Here is a 23,568-nt window from a genome sequence, read left to right as displayed (position 1 = left end):
TGTTCGCCTCTCGAATATTCGACTCTTCGAATACTTGAGGTTGAATAATTCGAATACTAAAAATCACTGTTCGTGAATGCCCTAGTATAGAGACACATCCATTCCAATCGCAGGAAGACAGAGACAGACAGACAGACAGACAGACAGACAGACAGACAGACAGACAGACAGACAGGGCCTCCATCTCACCTCTTGGTGACGTTGTCCTGGACCAGGTTGTAGAGGGGCACCACGCGGCTGACCTCCAGCAGCACGGGGGTGGGAGAGGGCTGCTCGCTGCCCCCCCGGCCCCCGCCCACGCCGCTACCCCCGCTAAGGCCGCCGCGGCTTTCCTCCTCCTCCTCCTCCTCCTCCGTGTCGCTTCCACCGCCCCCCATCATGGCCTGGTGGCAGGGGGGAAAAGTGGGACTGAGTTACTGGGGCCCATATCTGCTATTTTTGAAAAGTCGTGAAAATGTGTGCAAATCTTTGAATATATGTCTTTTTTAAGCAATCATTTGTGATTCAAATGTTGCTTCTGGGGGTCCCTGGAACTGAATATTTTGAGATGGGGGTCTGTGGCCAAATACATATAATTTTTGAGGGTCCTTGACATGAAAAAGTTTGAGCACCACTGATATAGAAACATTAGAAGGATTTGAAATATTCAAAGACTTGCAAAAATGTTCAAGATTTTTTCTAAAATAGCAGATCTACAAGCTCGCAGAACGGCACTCGGTGCACGCTGTGAGCTTGTATATTTCAATAGTTAAAGCACAAAATAATGCGTAATAATGCGCTTCCAGTCTAAATGGTTCTCCCTTATGAAGAACATTCATGTGGGGGCCCTCAGTGAATCCTTGTAGCCAGGGCCCAGAATTTGGTGTGACACTTTCCATGATATGAATAATTAGGAAGGCTAAAAAAATCATAGCAGACAACTCTCACCCGCACATTACCTCTTCCATCTCCTCCCATCAGGCAGGAGATACAGAAGCATTAACATTTGTACGCCAAACTCGTTCAGTAACGAGATACGGCCACTGGAGGTCGCTGTTGCCAAAAGGAGTTGTCTTGTTCAGGAACGAGGCAAAGGGTTAACTTGGTTACATGGAGCTGCATGCATCCTGTGTTGTCAGTGAAAGACCCTGGTCCATACGTCATAACGTAGCTCGCAGAGAGACAAAATGGCGCGTCTAGGCTGCATTGATTTCTATTCTATGCTGAAACATAAAAAGGGCTTTATCTATGAATAAGGTGCAAAGAACGGCAGGGAAGCAGAGATCTGATTGTTTTCACGGCGACACTTTACCGCGATGGTCGGCCCCTGTTTGGATTTTAGTTCGCGGGCGTTTGTAAACAAATGGATTATCCTCCTCAATCGTCAGTGGACACTCACGTGCACACACACGAAGCTTCCGAGGCTCTTCAAATTAAAGCGTAAGTGAACGACGGCAGCAGCAACAGCTAGAAATGTTAGAAACCTTGGCTTCCCATGTGTTAAGAGTAAAACATCTGGCTTCAGAGACAGCCACCTTAGCCATTATACATCTTAGTCAGGGAATATTATCAGAATACCTGTCGAAGCTGGGAATACATTCGTTACCAAACGATTTCTTCACCAATGTGTTCGTAAACGTGTCTAGTAACATATCTAACAAAGATTGAAATTCAACATCCCTAGGAGAATCTTTGACAGCTACTATAAGGGAACAAAATACTCCCCAAAAAATATGCTTTGTAAGTGGGATGTGAGGGGGTTTAATATGTGAATCATGGCACCGCATCTTTAAATAATTGCGATCAAACGATTATTATGTAATAATTGTGATATTTGTGACAGGCCTACCTGGTGGCGACAGAGGTGACAGGTGGAGGGGCAGCTGCCCTTCTCCTGGCAGCGGATCTCCACCCCGTTTCACCAGGTCCTCGGACAGCAGCTGGCTCTTCAGCAGCGCCGACAGGTAGCCGATGAAGGGCAAGCGACTCAGCTCGCGACGCCCCCCGCCGCCTCCCCCTCTCCTACTCCACCGCCGACCCCCTGTCTGTTGCCTCTGTAGTTGTTGGGGTGGGTGGGGGATTGGTGGGTGGGTGGATGGCACAGGAAGACAAACAAGTTAACGACTAGGGCCGTCACAATTATTATATAATCGTCTAATCGCGATTATTTGTCATAATCGCGATTATTTTTCATAATCGTCATAATCGTTTCCATGTTGAAAAATGTTCATATATATTTTTTTTTAAGTAAAAAAATAGTGGAAATAGCAGATCTACAAGCTCACAGTGAGCTTGTAGATCGTCTATTTCCACTATCAATGTTCTTTTTAAAGTATAAAGTGTCAAAATGTCAGTACTTTCTTTGTATATTTAGGTTATGTGTCATATCTACCGTGTGCAACTTCAAAGCCTAAAAGCCAAACAGAAATGTAATTGTCAACGACAAAGTACAATTAAATCGTTAATCGCAATTATTTGAGTGATAATTAATCTATTAACGACAACAAATAACTTGACGTGCAAATGTACGGTTCGATTGGATTGAGTGATTAAAGAATGCATTATGAGTTTTTTGCAATAGGGAAAAAGTACAGTTTCATAACAGCACAAATCACTAGGTACAAGGTCAACTAAAAGGAGATCCTAGTAAGCTTTACAGCTTATTTACACAGGAACCACTTTATGCATCTCATATAACAATTGAAAGACAGACGGATAGAACAGAGTACTTTGCATAGGATAACCGCAATTACAAAAGCAGAAAAAGCACAACATCAATTACAAAGGGGGGGGGGGGGGGGTTGGAAACATATGGGGGGTTAGTATATTTACTCTATTTAGTCTTATTTAGTCTTGAGTAGCAACCGTCTGCAGGTGACCTTTCAGACCAATTTTAAAGGAGGCTAGGGATTTGCACTCCTTTGAGGCCTGCGGAAGGGCGTTCCACATGTTGGTGGTATGGCTGGAGAACGAACTAGAGCCTTGTTTAGTGTTAAATCTAGGTTGAACATGATTAGCGGATTAGCTCTGGTGTTGTGATCGTGGACATCCTTGACCTTTAGGAAATAGTTTGTCAGGTACATGGGTATCTTTGAGGTGTAGTGTATCTTGTACACCAGGCCCATTGCAAGATGCAATGTCAGCTACTTTGAGCCACCCCACTCTTATGTGGTGATAAACGGTAAGGTGGGCCTTAGGAGGAAGACCAAGCACGACCCTAATCTAATAATAGTCTCAAAACACTATCATCACGCTGCTGACTAACCCCTGCCTCAGTGCTACAAGGTATCGGGTCTAGTTTTTGGAAACACTGGTATGAGTGTCTCTTGTTATGCAGTAGCTGTTGTTTTATGTATTAGGGGTGTTCTTTTTGTTCTCTTTGTAGGTATTATAGTGTTTTTATGTGCTTTTTTTTGATGGACCTTGAAGTCTACACAAATAAAGTTGATGATGATGATTAATAAAGAGAGGTAATATTTATAAAAGATCAACTGTTGTAGTATGTGCACTAGCTCTTTAACCACTTAACCACCCGGGTGACTGGATGAGTCCCTCAGAGCTCTAAGACTATACTAGTGTCATTTCAGTTTTCTGTTAATGTGTGGCATATATGGCATGGATTTCTACACATAAGATGCTGCATTCAAGTTCAGCAGAGTTTGGACAAGGCAATTCTCTTGAATGCTGCCTTCAGGTATGGCATGGAAAGAGGGCAGTTGCATTTCTTTCAACATAGTAAAAACTGCATTCATGGTCTGGAGAGGGCACTTTTTTACAGACAGATAAAGGGGCAGGGGCTCAAGCCCCCTTTGATGTCTATGTGTGCACGTGCCTGGTCTAGATACTTTTTCTCCCTCTACACCAAATCTCTTTGCAAAAATAGCCAATCTACAAGCCCACAACGCATTGTGAGCTTTTAGATGCATACTGAATTTATTTTGCCTATTTTCCCCCAAATGTTCACCTATTGTTGCGACCGTCAGGTCGCACCTTACTATCAAAACCTCCACAAAGTGTAAGTCAGTCAGTCCGTCAGTCCCTCCGTCTGTCTGTCACACCTCACACGTCACACTCTTGCCCTGCTCATATCTCCGCAAACGTTGCCCCGATCCATGCAAAATTTTGCACACACGTTCCTTGCCTGCCAAACTACAACCTCCAAGGACCCCCGGAGCTCCAGGGACCCCCAGGTCCCTGGGGGACCCCCAGATGTAAAACATGACCAAATGTGCAAAACTGACCAAATGACCACCCCAACGGGACTGCTCACGGGGAATTCCCGGGGACCACCGACTCCTGGTGCTCCAGAACGGATGCAAAAGTGGTGGCGCCCCCAGTGGAGGACCCCCTACACTGCAGCTCACATAAAATGCCGTAACTCCGGCTAGGAGCGACCGGGACAGCCGGGGCTGGTACCTATTCGTCCGCCTTGCCGGCGCGGAGACCCCACCCCTCATTTCTCACATGGCCCTCTTCTAGCGCCACCATGAGGCCGATTCTTGCAAAACACATTTTTGGACACTGCTCCTACAATTTTTGCCCTAAAATCACGCAAATCGGTACACAGTATGTCTACACTCATCCCATCAACATGAATCTCTCCCATATAGCGCCACCTCCAGGCCGATTTTTAAAAACACATTTTTGGACACTGCTCCTACAGATGTTGCCCTAAAATCACGAAAATCACTACACAGTATGTCTACACTCATGTCATCAACATGGATCAGGAAGATTTTGGCAAAACACATTTTTGCCCTATTTGTGGAGATAAGTAGATCCGCTATTTTTGAAAACTCGTGAAAATCTGTGTCTTTGAATATTTCAAATCCTTCTAAGACTTTTTGAAAAAACCTGTTGTTTCTATGTCAGTGGTGCTCAAACTCTTTCATGTGAATGACCCCCAAAGTGACATGTATTTGGCCGAGGACCCCCCCATCTCAAAACATTTAGTTCCAGGGACCCCCCACCAGAAGCAATATTTGAGTTACAAATGTTCGCTTAAAAGAAATACATATATTCAAAGATCTGCACACATTTTCACGACTTTTTTTCAAAAATAGCAGATCTACGAGCTCGCAGCGCGGCACTCGGTGCCGCGCTGTGAGCGAGGGCCCAAGGTGGAGGGAAGGGCCCTCCCTCCACCTTGGGCCCTCGTAACTCAGCCCCACTCCCCCCCACCCCCCACCCCCCTTGTGACGCCCCTGACCACCAGCAGCAGCATCTGGATGTACTTTTGTCAGCAGCCGGGAAAAAGAAGAAGTAAAAACAACAACAACTAATCCCTCACTGTCATCAGCTTGTATGGACCAGGGATGGATGGGGGTCACTGGCTAGGGAGGGGACGATTTAGAACGTTTCATAATCACCATTATTGTGACAAAGAAATCGCGATTTTACGATAGCATCGCGATAATCAAAATCCATTAATCCTGCTGGGGGCGGAACATTTGCCAAACAAAATAGCTGATCCACAAGCTCGTAACGCGACGCGTTGTGAGCTTGTAGATCGGCAATTTTTTGGCAAAGACATTTGATAGAGAGTGGGAAAAAAAAAGACTGTATCAAGTATGTATATTATAAGTTCCTTTTACCAATTATAGAGGGTTTAAGTGGTAAGCTCGGAAGACATTTGATAGAGTGAAAAAAAAGACTGTATCAAGTACTTATATATTATAAGTACACCTTTTACCAATTATAAAGGGTTTAAGTGGTACCGGATATGCAGCTTGGCAAATAAAAGGTGAATTGATCCCAGTGCATGACGGAGGACGATATCACGATATATTAAATCTCCACGATACAGGATTATCGTGAGTGGTTTTTTTTATCACGATAAACGATAATATCACGTATCGTCCCATCATCCCCAGTCACTGGCTGCTTTCTCCTGTGTGTAAATAAGCAACGTTTGATGTTCCCGTTTAGCACTGGGAGGGGGGATTTTTTTGTCAGAGGGATAACAATGAAGCAATAACACGGACACAAAGGAGGAGAAACAAGACAAAATGCTAATTTATCACTAAGTGTTTCTGTTATGGGGGGGGGGGGGGGGGACTTTAGAGACCACGTGTTGCACGAAAACAGATGTGTCATCTGTGTTGATGTAGCATTTATGTGCAATTTTATGTGCGCCCATGAGAAAGTGTCCGCTTGACGTGCGGAGGGTGCGTCAGTGCGAGTACCCTCGGCACTCACGATGAGTTATGAGCTTCTCCGCTGTCTGTGCTTTGACACGAACATGATCTGTTTGGGGGCGTCTGGGTCGCACGTTGGTACCGTTCCTGCCCCCACACCACCACCGTTGAGTCTGTATAGTTCGATTCCTCCGTCGTGCATGATCTACACTTTCTTTTTTTTTTTTTTTTTTTTTTTATCCCACGATTTTGCAACCCATTTTTTTCACCCAGTGCCAATTGCCTATGTAATCCTAGGCTCTGCACTCCCTCTGCCGCGCCTGGGGAGACAACGGACTGACCTCATGCTTCCTTCTATGCATGAGGAGTCCAAGTTGTTTCTTTTCACCTGACAGGGTGGATTTCCCCGGGATGGACGTAGCACGTGGAAGGAACACGTTATTCCAACCAGTTCCTTTCCCCTCCATCAGGCGTCCCGGCTGGCCAGGGTAGGCATTATTGAGACCAGGATTACTGCATGTTTTTGTGAGGGTATCAACCCTAGGAGACACGGGGAGAACATGCAAACTCCACACAGAAAGGCCCTATCGCCGACCCCACCTAGGGTGTGGGCGCTGATGACGCGGGGGGAGAAACACGCCCCCAGCACCCACAGCGTCCCCCGGCGGGAATCGAACCCAGGACCTTCTAGCTGTGAGGCGAAGCGCTAACCACTGCGCCACCTACACTTTCTAACCATGCACCTGCCCACTATACCAAGACATCAGAGACACATACTTCCCACAGATTACACACACCCGAAGTGAGTTTGAAAACATGACCAATGATGAAAAACTCCCATACCTACTGGGAGAAATACAACAATGTGCGAACACAGCAGCAAGATTTGTGAACTGTTGTGACAAAAGAAGGCTAGAAACACAGCCACCCTAAGGACTATAAACCATGGATTGACATCTAGACCTACTGCACATACAGTACAGTATGAAACAGACTTTTAAATGCATTTTGAGAAGAAACAATGCGGCTATTTTTCCAAAAGCTTTATACCCTGTACAGTATATAAAATGGTACAATGCAACATACTGTAGCTCTGTTTACCCCATGGGTTAAAGCCAAAAAGAATCCCAACTCCCAAGACTGAAAAATGCACGCAGTAGTACACACCAATATTTGGGGTGTTTCCCTGAAGTTCTGAACTGCCTTCACTGAATGTGTGTGTGCCAATCCATGCTTCATTTTATAGAAGTATGAAGTTCTGAAGTGCTGTTGTTTTCTATTGCTAGTCTATTGCTAGTCTTCAAATACTAATATCTTGAAATTATAACTGCTTTTTAGTTTGAAGATCACTTGACTGGCGTTTGACATCTTTGTTATTCACACATCACTATACACCTCCCCTTTATTTATTTATTGTTTTGCAGATCTGCACTGATCTCATAAATAGCCCCTATGAAATCCTCGAGACTGAAATCAGTCCCCAGGACTGAGAACTTTAACCCCTGGTTTACCCAATGCTGCACCCCCTCCATTTTCAACTGTTTTTATTTTATTTGTGACACTTGCTTTGGCAATGTAAACGTATGTTTTCTCATGCCAATAAAGCTCCTTTGAATTGAATTGCATCTGGCTAGGTACTCCTAACGATCACAATTAGGGGTGTTCGCAGGTGGTGGGATGGCCGGTTGGGGAGGGCGAACTCTGTTGCTGAACTATAGTGACTTGGTGTCAAGTAACTGTATGTCTGTACTTCATGAAGTACATGTACTCAAACTCAAGTAAAATAGACGATCTACAAACTCACAACGCGTCGCAGCGCGACGCGTTGTGAGCTTGTAGATCTGCTATTTTCAGCACGCAACACCTGAGAGCAACCAAACATAAAATGACTCTCTTCTCCACGAGTCCCTCCCTAACGTTTTCGTCTAGTTTTTATTTTGTTGACGAAATTGTCAATATATTTAGTCTTAGTTTTAGTCACCACAGCTTAGTTTTTGTTTTGTCTTTATTTAGTTTTCGTCAGTGAAAAAAAACGCTGTCGACAATCAATTTTCGTCATAGTTTTAGTCAACGAAATCAACACTGTTTGAAACAGAAACTTTATTTGGAAAATACTACATTAAAAACTATATAAAGGTAAAAAAAAGGGGGGGGGGGATTCGGCAAGGAATGCGAGTCTGAATAGGTGAGGTTTGAGTGTGGTTTGAGTGTGGTTTTAACCCATTTAGAACGGGTACACATTATTGGGTATTATTATTTTATGCTTTAGCTATTGAAAAATAGCAGATATACAAGCTCACAGCGCTGTGAGCTTGTAGGTCTGCTATTTTTGAAAAATCGTGAAAATTAGAATTTTGACCCGATTCTATAAGTGTCTTTTGAATCCTTCTAAGGTTTTTTGGAAAAACCTATGTTTCTATGTCAGCAATCTGGCTAGCCATCGTCAAAGAAAAGGTCCTTTTCACTTCAACGGGAGCTCAGTTAGTCTGTTCTTGAGAGACTACTATGTCAGTGATTCTCAAACCTTTTCATGTGAAGGACCCCCAAAATTAAATGTATTTGGCCACGGACCCCCCATCTCAAAATATTTGTTCCAGGGACCCCCGCAGAAGCAAAATTTGAGTTACAAACGTTCGCTTTGAAAACACACACATTCAAAGATTTGCACACATCTTCACGACTTTTTCCAAAAATGGCAGATCTACAAGCTCGCAGCGCGGCACTCGGTGCCGCGCTGTGAGCTTGTATATCTGCTATTTTTCTACCGGTTAAAGCATTCAATAATTCCAGGCCTAAATGGGTTTTAAACGAGGCTACTTATGTAGTCTTATTTTGTTGAGCAAGCCTTCATTATTCTCACAGTTAAAGAGATGGATGTGATACGTGATGGGCTTTGCTGTCTGGATTCCTGGAGCTCAAATGAGGAAAACACCACCAGGACCTCGAGGTGGGAACCGCTGGATAAACACAATAATGTGCAGATGTTTTAGTTAACTATTCACACTGCACACACACACACACACACGCACACCACCACACAGAAGCACATGTATGCACGCACGCACGCACAGAAGCACGTGTATGCATGTACACATGCACACACACTCGCTCTCGCAGAAGCACATGTATGCACACACAAAGAAAATACTCATACATCTACACATACTGTATATATAAACATACCTGCACATGACCCTCCACCCCCCAATACACACACACGCGCACGCACACACACACACACACACACACACACACACACACACACACACACACACACACACACACACACACACACACACACACACACACACACACACACACACACACACACACACACACACACACACACACACACAGGGGAACTCACAGGCGAGTCCCACAGTCTGGCTCTATGGTTTACAGGAGGAAGAGGGTGAGAAAAAAGAAAAAAAAAAAGCCCTTCCAAATGACATTCTTCAAGGTAGGGTAATTGGGACCAGCTTAGGGTAACGATTTCAAATGATTCGTTTCCTGCAATGCCCTTAATCATATTGAAATGGAGCAGCCGTCAAACTATTTCACAGGGGCAAAAAAGAAAACATACTGTGTGAACTCAAACAGCATTATGCGTGTGTGTGCGTGTGTGTGCGCGCGTGTGTGTGTGCGTGTGCGTGCGTGTGTGTGTGTGTGCGCGTGTGCGTGTGCGTGTGTGTAGATAGATAGATACCTTTATTATCCCAAGGGGGAAATTTAGTTGTCCAGTAGTAGCACAGCAGTATACAGTTATTTACAAAGTTACAGAGACGTAAGAAAAGATAGATAAGAGGGAAAAAAACAAAACAAAGACAAGAGCAGTACAGTACCAATAAAGAGAAGGTGCATCAATAGAGGGGGCGAATAATATATAAGTATACATAAAGTGTCTTGCAAAAGAGACCATAGCAGTCAATGCTAGTTAGTGCAAACAAGTATCTCACTGTTTGCACTAACACACACTGTGTGTGTGTGTGTGTGTGTGTGTGTGTGTGTGTGTGTGTGTGTGTGTGTGTGTGTGTGTGTGTGTGTGTGTGTTTGTGTGTACGCGTGAAAAGAGGGCAAGAGAGGCAGAAACAGACAGAGAGGGCAAAGGAGAGAAAAAGAGAGGGTGAAAGAGTTTCTGATTGTGTCTGCATTCACGGTGCCATGGCATTGGTCCGAAGGTGCCTAACTCTAACTCTAACCCTAACCTTAACCTCAGTAACCCTAACTAAATTCGGACTAATGAACCTTCGGACTAATGAACCTTAATTCGGACTTATGGGCAATCCCCACATTCACAGCTGACTCTGAGCTCTTCAAAGCAATGTTTCGTTGAGCTTCTTATCGGTGCTTACAAAGTTAACTCAAGGTAATTAACTCACCCAAGCCCCTCTCTAGGGATGGGACGATATGAAAATGTCAATATCACGATTATTGTGACAAAAGAAATCGCGATTTACGATATTATCGCGTTAATCAAAATCCATTATCCTGGGGCGGAACATTTGCCAAAAAAATAGCAGAGCTACAAGATCACAACACGTCACGTTGCGACGTGTTGTGAGCTTGTAGATCGGCAATTTTTTGGGCAAAGACATTTGATAGAGAGTGAAAAAAAGACTATCAAGTACGTATATTATAAGTACCTTTTACCAATTAAAGAGGTATCGGATATGCAGCTTGGCAAATAAAAGGTGAATTGATCCCAGTGCATGACGGGGGACAATATCACGATAAATGAAATCTCCACGATACGATTACCGTGAGTGTTTTTTATCACGCTAAACGATAATATCGCATATTGTCCCATCCCTACCCCTCTCACGCATGTACTGTATACCTGGTGCTTTGCCAGCTGGCTACACATGGCATTCATACAGGTGTAGGGACATCGGACAACACAGGTGGAGTCTGACTATTTCAGGATATTGTTGCTGTCGGGCAGAAACCTCTTATCTCCCTATTTTTAACTTTTTGTGTTATTTGGTAAATTAACGTGATCATGAATATGAACATGCTACGTGTGTGTCACATGGAAGCATAAGCAGCAGACCAGCAAGCTCAAAACGCTTGGAATGGTTACATTTGTCTCTCTCTCTCTCTCGGAGTTACACAAGGATGAATTAACATAATTTGACTGCGTACGGATTATCTCCTGTGAATACCATTAATTGGAGATGGAGACTGAAAATGTCAGATCATCCACCCCAGAAGAAAACGGGCAATTGAAATGTGCTAATAATAATAATAATTATTATTATTATTAAAAAGAAAGTTATAACTCTTTAACTTAAAATGCTCCATCATGATCAAAGCCCATTCAACAAATAAAAAGGTATACTGCAGTATACAAAATGATTTTGACATGGTGAATGCACCTCTGACACAGGAACTTTGGATTTATGTTTTAATTTTCATTCTCAAATCAATGGACTGAAATATTGATTTGAGAAATAATAATGTGATGACAATAAAGAAAACATGTTCAACAGTAAAAAGTAAGAACATATAGGACCTGTGTCATTAGTTACACTATGAAAAGAAAAAGAAAAAAGTGTTTCCACTTCTCTAAGACCTAGTTTAATTTCTCAGACTACTAGGGCTACTGTAATTAGATTTGGAACGTGAACATATGAAAACAGAGACCTTATCATCGTGGGATGATAATCCAATTTGTTTCTTTCCCGTCTCATTTCCAGTTTCTCAACTACGTCATGTATCACATCATCACACACAGGAGTGACTTAATGAATTGATTGATCGATTGAAAACTTTATTAGCAGTTTGCCTAGTAAAAGTACAGGACAGTACAGATGCATGGTCTACTAAAAGGATTTAAACCAGAAGAAGGCGCAATGGCTTGTTTGCATTGGGATCCTTTTGTACTCAATTCATAAAAAAATCATTAAATGACTGAAAAATAAACATAGTATTATGCAAAAATAAACAGTCAGAAAACAGATATTAAAAAGAAATTAATTGATATTTACATTAGAAAGATCAGGGGGAGGTAAGGATATGCTTTTCTTTTTACCAGTTTCGAGTTGCAGCTGCCTGTAAGTGACTTTTCAGAGTGGTTTTAAAGGAGGGTCGGGATTTACACTCCTTTAAGGCTGTCGGTATAGGGCATTCCAAATGTTTGCAGCACAGCAGGAGAACAAATTTAAACCTTTGTTTGTGCCAAATCTAGGTTGGACGTGATTTGTGGGGCTGCCTCTGGTTTTGTTGCGACCGTCAGGACGCAGTTACTATCAAAACCTCCACCGGCTGTCTGTCTGTCAGTCTGTTAGTCACACGTCACGTCACACTTTTCCCCTACTCATATCTCCGCCACCGTTGCCCCTATCCATGCCAAACTTAGCACACACACTCCTTGGCTGCCAAACCACAACCTCCACCCTTCATATCTCACATGGCCCACTTCTAGCGCCACCATGAGGCCTATTCTTGCAAAACACATTTATGGACACTGCTCCTACAGATTTTGCCCTAAAATCACGCAACTTGGATGGCAAATCACAACCTCCACCCCTGATTTCTCACATGGCCCTCTTCTAGCACCACGTCTGGCCGATTTTTGCAAAACACATTTTTGAACGCTGCTCCTACAGATTTTGGCCTAAATCACGCAAATTGGATGGCAAATCACAACCTCCGCCCCTGATTTCTCACATGCCCCTCTTCTAGTGCCACCATGAGGTTGCTTTTTGCAGACAACATTATGCGACCTGACGGTCGCTTATCTCCCGATTAGGGAGTCTTACTGCATGGTAATTGTGGACATCCTTGACGTTTTTCCGACACGTAATAAGATGTTTTTTCTAAAACGTCCACCGTCGCTAAGCACTCTTCAAGCAAATCATAGAAATTATTCTGATCGAGAGGTCTGTATTAGTATGGCTAATTAGTACGTTTTTAATGTGTTCGAAAATTACTTCCACCCATACAGTTTTGAGAGTGATAAATGTGACATCCTCATGGTATATACACCACCTCCATGATTAGTTCTATCATGAATGAATCATTTCAGGGACCTTGCATGACACACACACACGCACGCACGCACACTTTATCTTATTTGAAACCATATAGGAAAAGAAACAAAACATGTCAGTCACATGTAATGGGAAAATAATAGCATCGTCTATCATTTCTTCTATTTTGTTTACTATAATTTGATGCAACTCTGTTGCTGCAGGAATGAACACGCACACAACATGTTTTCACACTGGTTGTGTTTAACCACATTCATCTTGGCGTCCCTATTTTGGGCAAATTAAAACAGCAAACAGAATTCTCCAAAATGTCACGCTTTTATTATGTTTTTTTTTCCCCAAACGGTTAAAATAGCAGATCTAACAGCTACGCGACACACATTGCGAGCTTATGGATTTGGGCTATTCGTTGCACAACAGAGTATGTGCGATTCAGGGGTTTAAGGGGTTGTGTGTGCGTGCCTGGCTACGTGTGTGACTGTGGGAGTGCATGATCCATTGGCGGGCAGGGGGTAACTTCACATGCTATGTAAACAGGCTCAAGGGGTGGCCCTAAGAGCCCAATTACATGCACTTCTTGAGTCAACACAGACACCGAAAGGAGCTGTCGTCACCTGGCCCTCACAATCAGGGGCGTACACACCAAATTCTGGGCCCTGGGTACAAGGATTCACTGCGGGCCCCCCCCCCCGATGAATGTTAACTATTGAAAAATAGCAGATATACAAGCTCACAGCGCGGCACCGAGTGCCGCGCTGCGAGATTGTAGATCTGCTATTTTTGAAAAATCATGAAAGTCTTTGAATATTTCAAATCCTTCTAAAGGTTTTTTGAAAAATCTATGTTTCGATGGCAGTGGTTCTCAAACGTTTTTCATGTGAAGGACCCCCAAAATGGTACAGTATGTATTTGGCCACGGAACCCCATCTCAAAATATTTAGATCCAGGGACCCCCCCAGAAGCAAAATTTGAGTTACAAAATGTTCGCTTAAAAATACATATATTCAAAGATGTGCACACATTTTCACGACTTTTCAAAAATAGCAGATCTACAAGCTCGCAGCGCGGCACTCGGTGCCGCGCTGTGAGCTTGTATATCTGCTATTTTTCAATAGCTAAAGTATAAAATAATTAAGGCCCCCTCCACCACCTCCTTGGGCCCTGGTAACTCAGTCCCACTTTCCTACCCCTTGTGTCGCCCCTGCTCACAATAAAGCCCAGTGATTAGCTCAGGTTGGCGGCGCTGAGCCAGTCACTCACTCACTCTCACTTGCACATTTCACCCCAGACTACAGCTTCCTATCTGTGTAAACAAGTCTTTCATTTCATGGGTGCGGGATCATCTGAGCCCCGTGTTTTTTGTTGTTGTCGTTCATGACGACGAGGAAATGTACGTTATAGAATTGGGTTGGTTTAATAGCAGTGGTGTAAAGAAACTACGCACATTTACTTAAGTACTGTACTTAAGTATAGTTTTGAGGTAGGCCTATTTGTGCTTTACTTGAGTAGTTCCAGTTTTCAGTACTTTTACTTCCACTCCACTACATCTCAGAGGCAAATATTGCCTTTTTACTCCACTACAATTATTTGAAAACTTTAGTTACTACTTGAGTTACTTTGCAGATATAAATGATTATATTATAAAACATACATTAACACACTTTATTTTATACCTAGGCTATTTGAAATTAGCCGATCTACAAGCTCAAAATGCGTCGCCATGTAGATCTGCTATTTTCAAACATTTTTACTTTTACTTTTGGTACTTTTAACTACATTTTGATGCCAACACTTTTGTACTTTAAACAACTTTAGTTTTTTACAACAAGGGTTCACATTTTAGATGAAACTGCTGGCTTATTGTGTCTAAAAAGACATATTTAGCCACTTGTACGCATGCCCCCATGCGTATACGCATGCCCCACTTTTTAGCACGGTAAACGCGATAAACCAATAGAACGAAGTAAATGCAAACATTTTAACACTCACTTTTTCTTTTCTCTAATTACAATCTAAAATATGAACCCTTGTTATAAAAAAACAAAGTTGTCCTTTAACTCAAGTACATTCTGAATTCCGGACTTTTACTTGTAACAGAGTATTTCTACATTACAGTATTGATACTTTTACATAAGCACACCATTTGAGTACTTTTTCCACCCACTGTTTAATAGTGCTTGTGGTTTTGCAACGGATTGCACAACGAGCTCCTCTACAAGCTTGCAAAGCGTTGTGAGTTTGTAGTGTTATTTTCATTATTTCTGAACATTTTGTTCAAAATACAGAAAAAAAAGAGCAACAAAAACAAGAAGAAAAGAACAACGCAATAACAACATGCCCATGCTGAAAGTGTGTATGTGTTGCTGGCAATTGATCTACATTAACATCCCAAGACCATATTATTGTTGAATTGTGTTTATGTGTTAAGACTTAAGCGCGATTCATACTTAAATGAATCGCGTAAAATAGCGGACCTACAAGCTAAACTTGTAGGTCTGCTATTTACGGCGTGCGATACTGGCATGCGACGGAGCATAAATTAGGCTTTATAAAGGACAACCCCCCCCCCCCCACTACGACACTTATTAAACCTCAAATACCTGGAATGCGCCCGAGTTGCGTTAGATTTTAACCACTTCAACCATTATTTTATGCTTTAACTATTGAAATATAGCAGATATAGATCTGCTATTTTTGAAAATTCGTGAAAATGTGTGCAAGTCTTTGAATATCTTTGACCCGATCTTTGACCCGACTTCTAAATCCTAAATCCCAAACTTTTTCATGTCAAGGACCCCCTAAATTACATTTATTTGGCCGCAGACCCCCAAATATCTTGTTCCAGGGACCCCCCAGAGGGCAGAGATTTGAGTTACAAAAGTTTGCTTTGAAAAACGTATATTGGAAAAATCTGCACACATTTTCAAGTTTTTAAAAAAAATAGCAGATTTACAAGCTCGCAGCGCGACACTCGGTGCCGCGCTGTGAGCTTGTATATCTGCTATTTTTCACTGGTTAAAGTATTCAATAATCCTAGGCCTAAATGGGTTAAACCCACTCTTGACACCGACTCTCTTCACTTTATGGAATAACAAAAAATTAATCACACTGACCAGTCAACAACAAACACAGTGAGGAGATAAACAGGGTGAATTTCCAAACCATTGATGGCGTGCCGCCCTGGATAATTAAAGTGTCTTTGTGGACTGGATGCAGTATAATTACTCATCAGGGACACAACCACTCCCTCTGGCCAGGCTTGTGTTGCCGTAGCAACAACAGCAAAAAAAAAGAAAAAAAAAGAAAAAAAAAAGCGTCAGATATCTTCCGTGCTAATTTCGTGCAGATGTTGTCGGTTATTGTCAGCATTATTAGGGCGGCAACTATCGATTGTCTTATGAGTGATCAAGCCGATTATTCTATCAAATTACTTTTCCGATTAATCAAGATGCATGTTTTTTTTTCCTTAAAGTTTTACGTATAGACGAAGCGATTAACCGCTTAAGCGTTATTTTATACTTCCTCATACAACATTGTCGTGCAAAACAAGTGGAAAGAGCTGATCTACGAGCTCACAAAGTGTCACAATGCGACACGCTGTGAACTTGTAGATCGGATATTTTCACTATTTTTTTTATACTTTCCGCCCATAATGACGTGCCCAAAATAGGGATTTGATTATTAATATTTCATTAAACTTGTATTTATTAAATTGATTAGTTTGATTAACTGTTGCTCCCCAATTACAGCTTCCGTCGTTGCCATTGCCTCATAAAACGGCTGTGCTCTGCAAGTGTTAGACACGCTATCAGCACGGACCCTCTACTTCAGAGGCCATTGGCAAACAGCCAGATCATAGTGGCTATTAATTTGACACAGTCTGTTGATTTCTGCCTTTTCTGTCATGGATGGAAATGCATGCTCAAGGGAAATTCCAGACACACGCACAAGCACACACACAATGCATGTGCACGTGCGCGCGCACTAGGGGTGTAACGATATAGTAACTGCATCGAAATATCGTTGTTAATTAAAAAATCGAAGTATATCGAAATGAAAACAGCTAAAATCGAATCGTATCGTTTGATTTTGTATCTTATCGAATCGGTAGTGCAACTAATCGATTGTATCGATACTACCCACTTCTGCATTGTATTTAGCATTTTTAAGATGAAGAAAAATGAAAAGGAGTGGTTTAATTACTTTTCCTTTCAATATAGCTACACTGGACTATCGAAAAATGTGTGTAATCTCTGGGTTCATGTCAAGGTGCAGGTTTGTCCATGTGTTCAAATACAATATCCATGTATTTGCCAGATAATCACTGTGTTTACTTATTTATATCCATAATAATATCATGTTTGCCTTAAAAACCTGCACTATCCACACTTTTCACATTGATTTAATGTCTTTACTAAATAGTTACTATATCGATTTTAAATCATTGAATCGAATCATATCGTATCGCCATGAATGAACCAATATCGTACATTTATCGTATCGTCAACCATGTATCGTGATATGTATCGCATCGCTATTAAAATGTATCGTTACACCCCTAGCGCGCACACACTTCTGGCCAAGGTTAATGCCATTAAAAATTGCATTATACCTCCTGAAATGATTGGAAATTGAAACAACCTTGATTTTCCTCCATTACGGTAAAAATGGGTTTCAAATTAACATCAGGTTGAAGAAACAGAAATATAGCCTTGGCCACATTATCGATACCTATTTTCTGACTGTTGGCTGCATATAGCGTTTGGCTGCTATATTTCTAGCATGGTCCTTTCATCTTTCTGCTTTTACTGTAGTTCCTATCCATCATTTACACCCTGTTCCAGGTTGGAAGAAGGTTGAAAGCATTGCCATAGGTTCCCACAGGGATAGATAGAGCTCACAATCTACTGCTCAGTCCAACATTCTCTCTTGACACATTACCAGTGGAGTGGTGTAAAGTAACTAAGTACGTGTACTTAAAGGGATATTCCACTTTCAACAGGGAAACACCTTATGGGCTTTTCTCCACATACACACCCATTGTAACTTCAAACTTAATTTTAACCATTATAGATTCATTAAAAACACCCATTATTTCTCTGGTGACTCATATTACCCTCCTAATACGTGAGCAGGCCGTGTTTTTTCCGATAACTTTTTTCACTTATTTTTTATAATTATTTGGGAAAATTGAAAAAATGAAATACAAAAAATTATTATAAAAAATAAATGAAAAAAGTTATCGTGGCCTGCTCACGTATTAGGAGGGTAGTATGAGTCACCAGAAAAAAAATGTGTTTTTAATGAATCTATCATTTAAAATGAAGTTTGAAGTTACAATGGGTGTGTGTGGGGAGCGGCCCTGGGTCTGGAGGGCCTGGTAACATTTACATCAAATATCTAAATAATTGAATCAAGCAAATTAAAGGGTGTTCATAAAAGCCTAATTAGACGATAAAATTACCAAAAGTTCTTTTGAAAGTGAACCATCCCTTCAAGTACTGTATCTAAGTACACTTTTGAGTTATTTGTACTTTACTTGAGTATTTCCAGTTTCCAATACTGTTATTTCTACTCCATTACATCTCAGAGGCAAATATTGTACTTTTACTCCACTACAATTTTTTTAAACTTTTAGTTACTCTGTAGATTTTTATCATTATTACAAGACCAGCTTCAGCCCTATGCTATGTACATAGGGCCATTTGAAAATAGCTCACAATACGTCGCATTCTAAGTTTTTAGATCTGCTATTTTCAAAAGATGTTTATACATTGGAAAACATGAAATGAGACATTCTGCATAATGTGTATTTTCTACTTTTGGTACTTTAAGTACATGATGAGTACATGCTTTGATGCCAATACTTTTGTACTTTTACTCAAGTACATTTTTAATACAGGACTTACTACTTCTATTTTGCAGTATTGATACTTTTACTTAAAGTACGAATTTTTAGTAGCCTACTTTTTCCACCACTGCACATTACTTACTGTGTGCTTTGCTTCGGGATGAAGATTATGGGCCAATTAATGGGGATTAATGATGACCTTTGACTGAATCCGATTTTTCTGACAATGAAAAGCCAACTTTACTGTATTGGTAAAAAATACATTTTATAGTGACCTTATCCACTTGACTTAAGGCCTATATCAGTACTCATAGTCATTACTCATTGACTTCAATGCAATGCATTCAATAGTTTGTTGTATCATGACAAATAGGCGATCTACAAGCTCAAACACATCGTGCCATGACTCAGTGTGAGCTTGTAGTTAAGCCTATTTTTGGATTTTCTATTTCAATTTGTATTTATTTTTTTATGACACCTCTAATGACATGCTCAAAGCAGCTCAGCGGTCCTGCAGTATTAGAGACATCTAAAATATTTGACTGTAGTACTTCTTGTAAAACACACACACACACACACACACACACACACACGCACACGCACACGCACACGCACACACGCACAAGCACAAGCACACGCACACACACAGCAGTTTACAGTCTATAAACAAAGTGATGATCTGCATGGCCAAAAACATACAATTTGGTTTCATCAGCCCACAAAACATTTTCCCAAAAGGATTTAGGTCAGGCTGTCAGTCAAGCCTTATTCTTGCATTTCTCTTTCCACAATAGGGCTTCTCCTGGTGTCCGTCCATTAAGCTCATCTTGAAAACGATGGTATCACTAATCACAGTTTTGTGGGCGTTCTCTGGGGCCATTTGTAGCCCAAGGAATGTTTTTTGTGCAAAACAAATGCTTGCAATGGATTCAGCATCATGACAAACCCCTAGTACATCCTACAAAAATACCCAGAAAAAAAATATTTTCTGGGTATTTTCATCCTGTATAGAAAGTCGATAGGAGCCCAACATGACTTGGCTGCTGTGCTGACCCCGAAGGTCGTCGGCTCGGGCGCCCTAGCTAAATCATTAGAGCATGCCCTGGGGTACATCTGTGCAAAGTTTGGCACTTTTAGACTGATTTGCACGAAATTAGCATTTGCTCCCCTTAAGGCCCGCACTATGAAAAGTAACAGTTTTGGACATATAAGGTTTGCACCCGACATGGACGCCATGCAATGTTTCTCTCAATGGCTTACACCAACCTTAATGGCTTACACCAACCTTAAACAACAACGGAGATCAGGTTTCCTCTTACCGCCACATCTTGGGAAATTCATAACAGTTCCCTGACCCTGAGTAACAGACTTTGTGAAAATATTCTAAACTTTGGAACTAGGAATGCCAAGGCCTCTGGAAATGGTTCTATAGCCTTGTGCATGCTTTGGTGATACCTTGTTTTTCTCCCCTGTCATCTTCAGACACCTATTTTCTCATCATTATTATTATTACATATTTATACCATGTGGGAACTTGCAACTTGACATGATTTAGAAACATTTTTTATCTCTCTCTCTCTCTCTCTCTCTCTCTCTCTCTCTCTCTCTCTCTCTCTAACCAGACTGATTGTCTAAAGTATGCCAATAATTATGCCACATTTCAAATGTTACTTTTTATTTCATATTTTTATGGCATGGTGCCAAAGGGGCCAAGCCGTCTTGAACAGGCTGCCATCTTTGTATCTACTCAGTGCAGTTGTCTTGTTTCTAAGCCTATGAATTTGTTAATTATTTGTTTGAATGATTGATTGATTGATTGATTGATTGATTCACTCTTGACTCTTTTACGTTTCCCTGTGTTTCACTCTATACTAAGAGCCAATATGGCACCTGCATTTCCCCCTGGGGATCAATAAAATATTTTTTTTATCTCTGTCCTGACAAAAGAAGACCTATCACAGCTGACCGCATGTTGCTACTGTGGGTGCGCTCAGAAATGTGCACCGGGTGTGTGCTCAGTTTAGTGAGTGTAGTGGGAGGTGACGTTGTAGAGTGCACTCAGCGTGTCTTATTTACGAACGACCAGTTAAGGGGCAGATGTGTGCTTTTTCAGTCTGAACCCTGAAGGAAAACGTTCTGAAAAGCAGCAGTTGCTAGCTAACATAACATTGCTAAACTTGCTATTGAAAGGTAATTTATTTCATAACAGTGGCCTACCTGCTGTTAGTTTACACTTAGTGTAACAATAAAGCCCAAATGACCAATCAAGCTAAATGGTGCACTTTGTTATCATCTCCTATGCCATTGTTCAACAATGAGAAGCGCTCGAGACAATACCATGAAAATCAACCAATCAGAAAAACGCATTGACACACCACACTGTAAAAGCTCAGCTCAGATAATGCTGATACGCCAATCACCGCTCAGATAAGGCTGCTACACCAATCACAGATCAGATCTACGCCAATCACATAAGGCTGTCACAATTATGACATTTTCCATGACGATTAATTGTCACTCAAATAATTGCGATTAACAATTTAATTGTGTTTTTTCGTTGACAATTTACATTTCTGTTTGGCTTTTAGGCTTTGCGGTTGCACATAACCTAAATTTACAAAGAAATTACTGACATATTTGACAACTTTATACTTATGCTTGTAGATCTGCCATTTCCACTATTTTTGAAAATAGGCCTATATGATTTTTTTTTACATGGAAACGATGACACAATAATTGCGATTATGTCAAATAATTGCGATTAGACGATTATGTAATAATTGTGACAGGCCTATATCACAGCTCAGATCATGCTGCTACACCAGTCCCAGCTCAGATAATGCTGCCACGCCAATCGTGGCTCAGTTCATGCTGCTAAGCCAATCACAGCTCAGATCATGCTGTCCCAGTATGTGCATAATGTAGAGCGAACTTTCACGAGAGAGCTCGGTTCACGCTGCTATGTGCCTACAGCGAACCACAGGGCTAGCGGTTCTCAAACCTTTCTTTTAATTTTAAAGACCCCCTTGACTGACTCTCTGAGAGTGTACAAATGGAACCAAATGGATCTGTAACTGTCCATTTGGGGCCACCATTTTGGTGCTCCAACCACCACAATATCATCAACGTTAGCACACAAAGCCCACATTATGATGTGTAAGCATTGTTTAAGATACGCATATCATCGCATATCATGGTAGCCCCAGTGTAAAAGGATTGTAGAAAAACAATTAGGCCTATCCCACTATAGTAAGACTGAAGAAATGTTTTCAACTGACATTTTAATATAGGCAATTATATGCAGGGGGATTCAAGCCAGTAGCCAGATAACTGCTAATTAATTTAAATAACTCTCCGAGAGCCTTTTTAATTGCACAGGGAAGGGAATCTTGTTTATACGCAGTTGTAAATTAGATTATGGGAAGACTTAAAGTTGATTACTTATCGCCATAAAATGAACGTGAGCCAAAGATCTTTGTTATTTGAGCTCGCTATTGCCTGACTGTCTCTTACTTATTGGTTTACCAATTTCATTCCTATTCATTACGTTGACACACACACACACACACACACACACACACACACACACACACACACACACACACACACACACACACACACACACACACACACACACACACACACAATGTGATAGATATATTACATTTTAAGTGGGTAGACTACTCTCCACATAGTTCAGCAAACGCTGCACAGCTATCAAGAGAAAGGCCTTTGCTGCCATCTAGTGGCCATTTAAGATACTTCTACTTCTGTATTTCTCAACATGAAAAGGGTTTCAAATACTGCATTTACTCAACATTACTTAGGTCATAGATGGATTATAGTGATATCACTATAATCCATCTATGACCTTGTATCAATGCAATGTATCCTGCAGCAGGATTTGGGGGATTGTATGTCAAAAATAAACAAATAAGGCGTCACAAAAAATATGTATTGACAAAAACATGGACTAAAAATGTTTTTGTTTTTGTCAATAGTCTAAAATAGAAATACAAATTAAAACATTAATATTATATTAAAACATAATAACAAAATATCATAGGCTACTTGTAAGTTGTACTGAGTGAGAGTGACTGACAGATAGCGAATGCCAACCAGTCAGTTGCGTGCCGTGGGAGAGCCAATGAAAACATCTGTGGGGTTGGGGAGCTTGGTTGTCTTCAGAACAGAAGCAGGCTGGAATTATTTCACTTTGCAACTTGCATATTCGGTCTGTAGCGGATACGGAAACTGCCCGTGCAATCACATTCAATGTGTGCGTGCAAAATCACCGGATACGGTAGGCAGGCTCTAGACCGGTTCTGAGCATTGAACAGCGAATAGAAACCTAAAGCCTGGTGAGGCGAGGTTAATAGAAACCAGGGCGATTTCATTTTCTTTTCTTTTTTGTTTACTGCGGAAACTAAACGCCTGGTGCGTGGTGACGCGACGTTATTATTTACACTCTGCCATGCGACGGTGTTGAGCGCCGAAAATAGCCGATCTGCAAGCTCACAACGCGTCGCACGCACCAAGCGTTGTGAGCTTGCAGATCGGCTATTTTCGCGTCGTCACGTCAGGACCGCAGTGTGCGTGTCATGGTGTG

The 23,568-nt window shown here is 41.5% G+C and overlaps 1 protein-coding gene across 1 annotated transcript in view; it reads right to left on the bottom strand.

Annotated features, from left to right (window-relative positions):
- The window catches only part of astn2 (astrotactin 2), a gene marked incomplete at its 5' end in the record, with an annotated part of 725,257 nt that overhangs the window by 146,049 nt on the left and 555,640 nt on the right, over positions 1–23,568 (bottom strand). Inside the window, 5 exon segments of the mRNA XM_080743421.1 lie at positions 190–194; positions 197–312; positions 1,821–1,897; positions 1,899–2,016; positions 2,018–2,033. Of these exon segments, the coding sequence (XP_080599547.1) occupies positions 190–194; positions 197–312; positions 1,821–1,897; positions 1,899–2,016; positions 2,018–2,033 (332 nt within the window).

The sequence above is a fragment of the Nannobrachium achirus genome (assembly GCF_963921795.1).
Source record: "Nannobrachium achirus genome assembly, chromosome: 15".
Lineage (NCBI taxonomy): Eukaryota > Metazoa > Chordata > Actinopteri > Myctophiformes > Myctophidae > Nannobrachium > Nannobrachium achirus.
The sequence above is the reverse complement of the archived record's forward strand: the minus strand, read 5'-3'. Positions and strand labels throughout refer to the sequence as shown.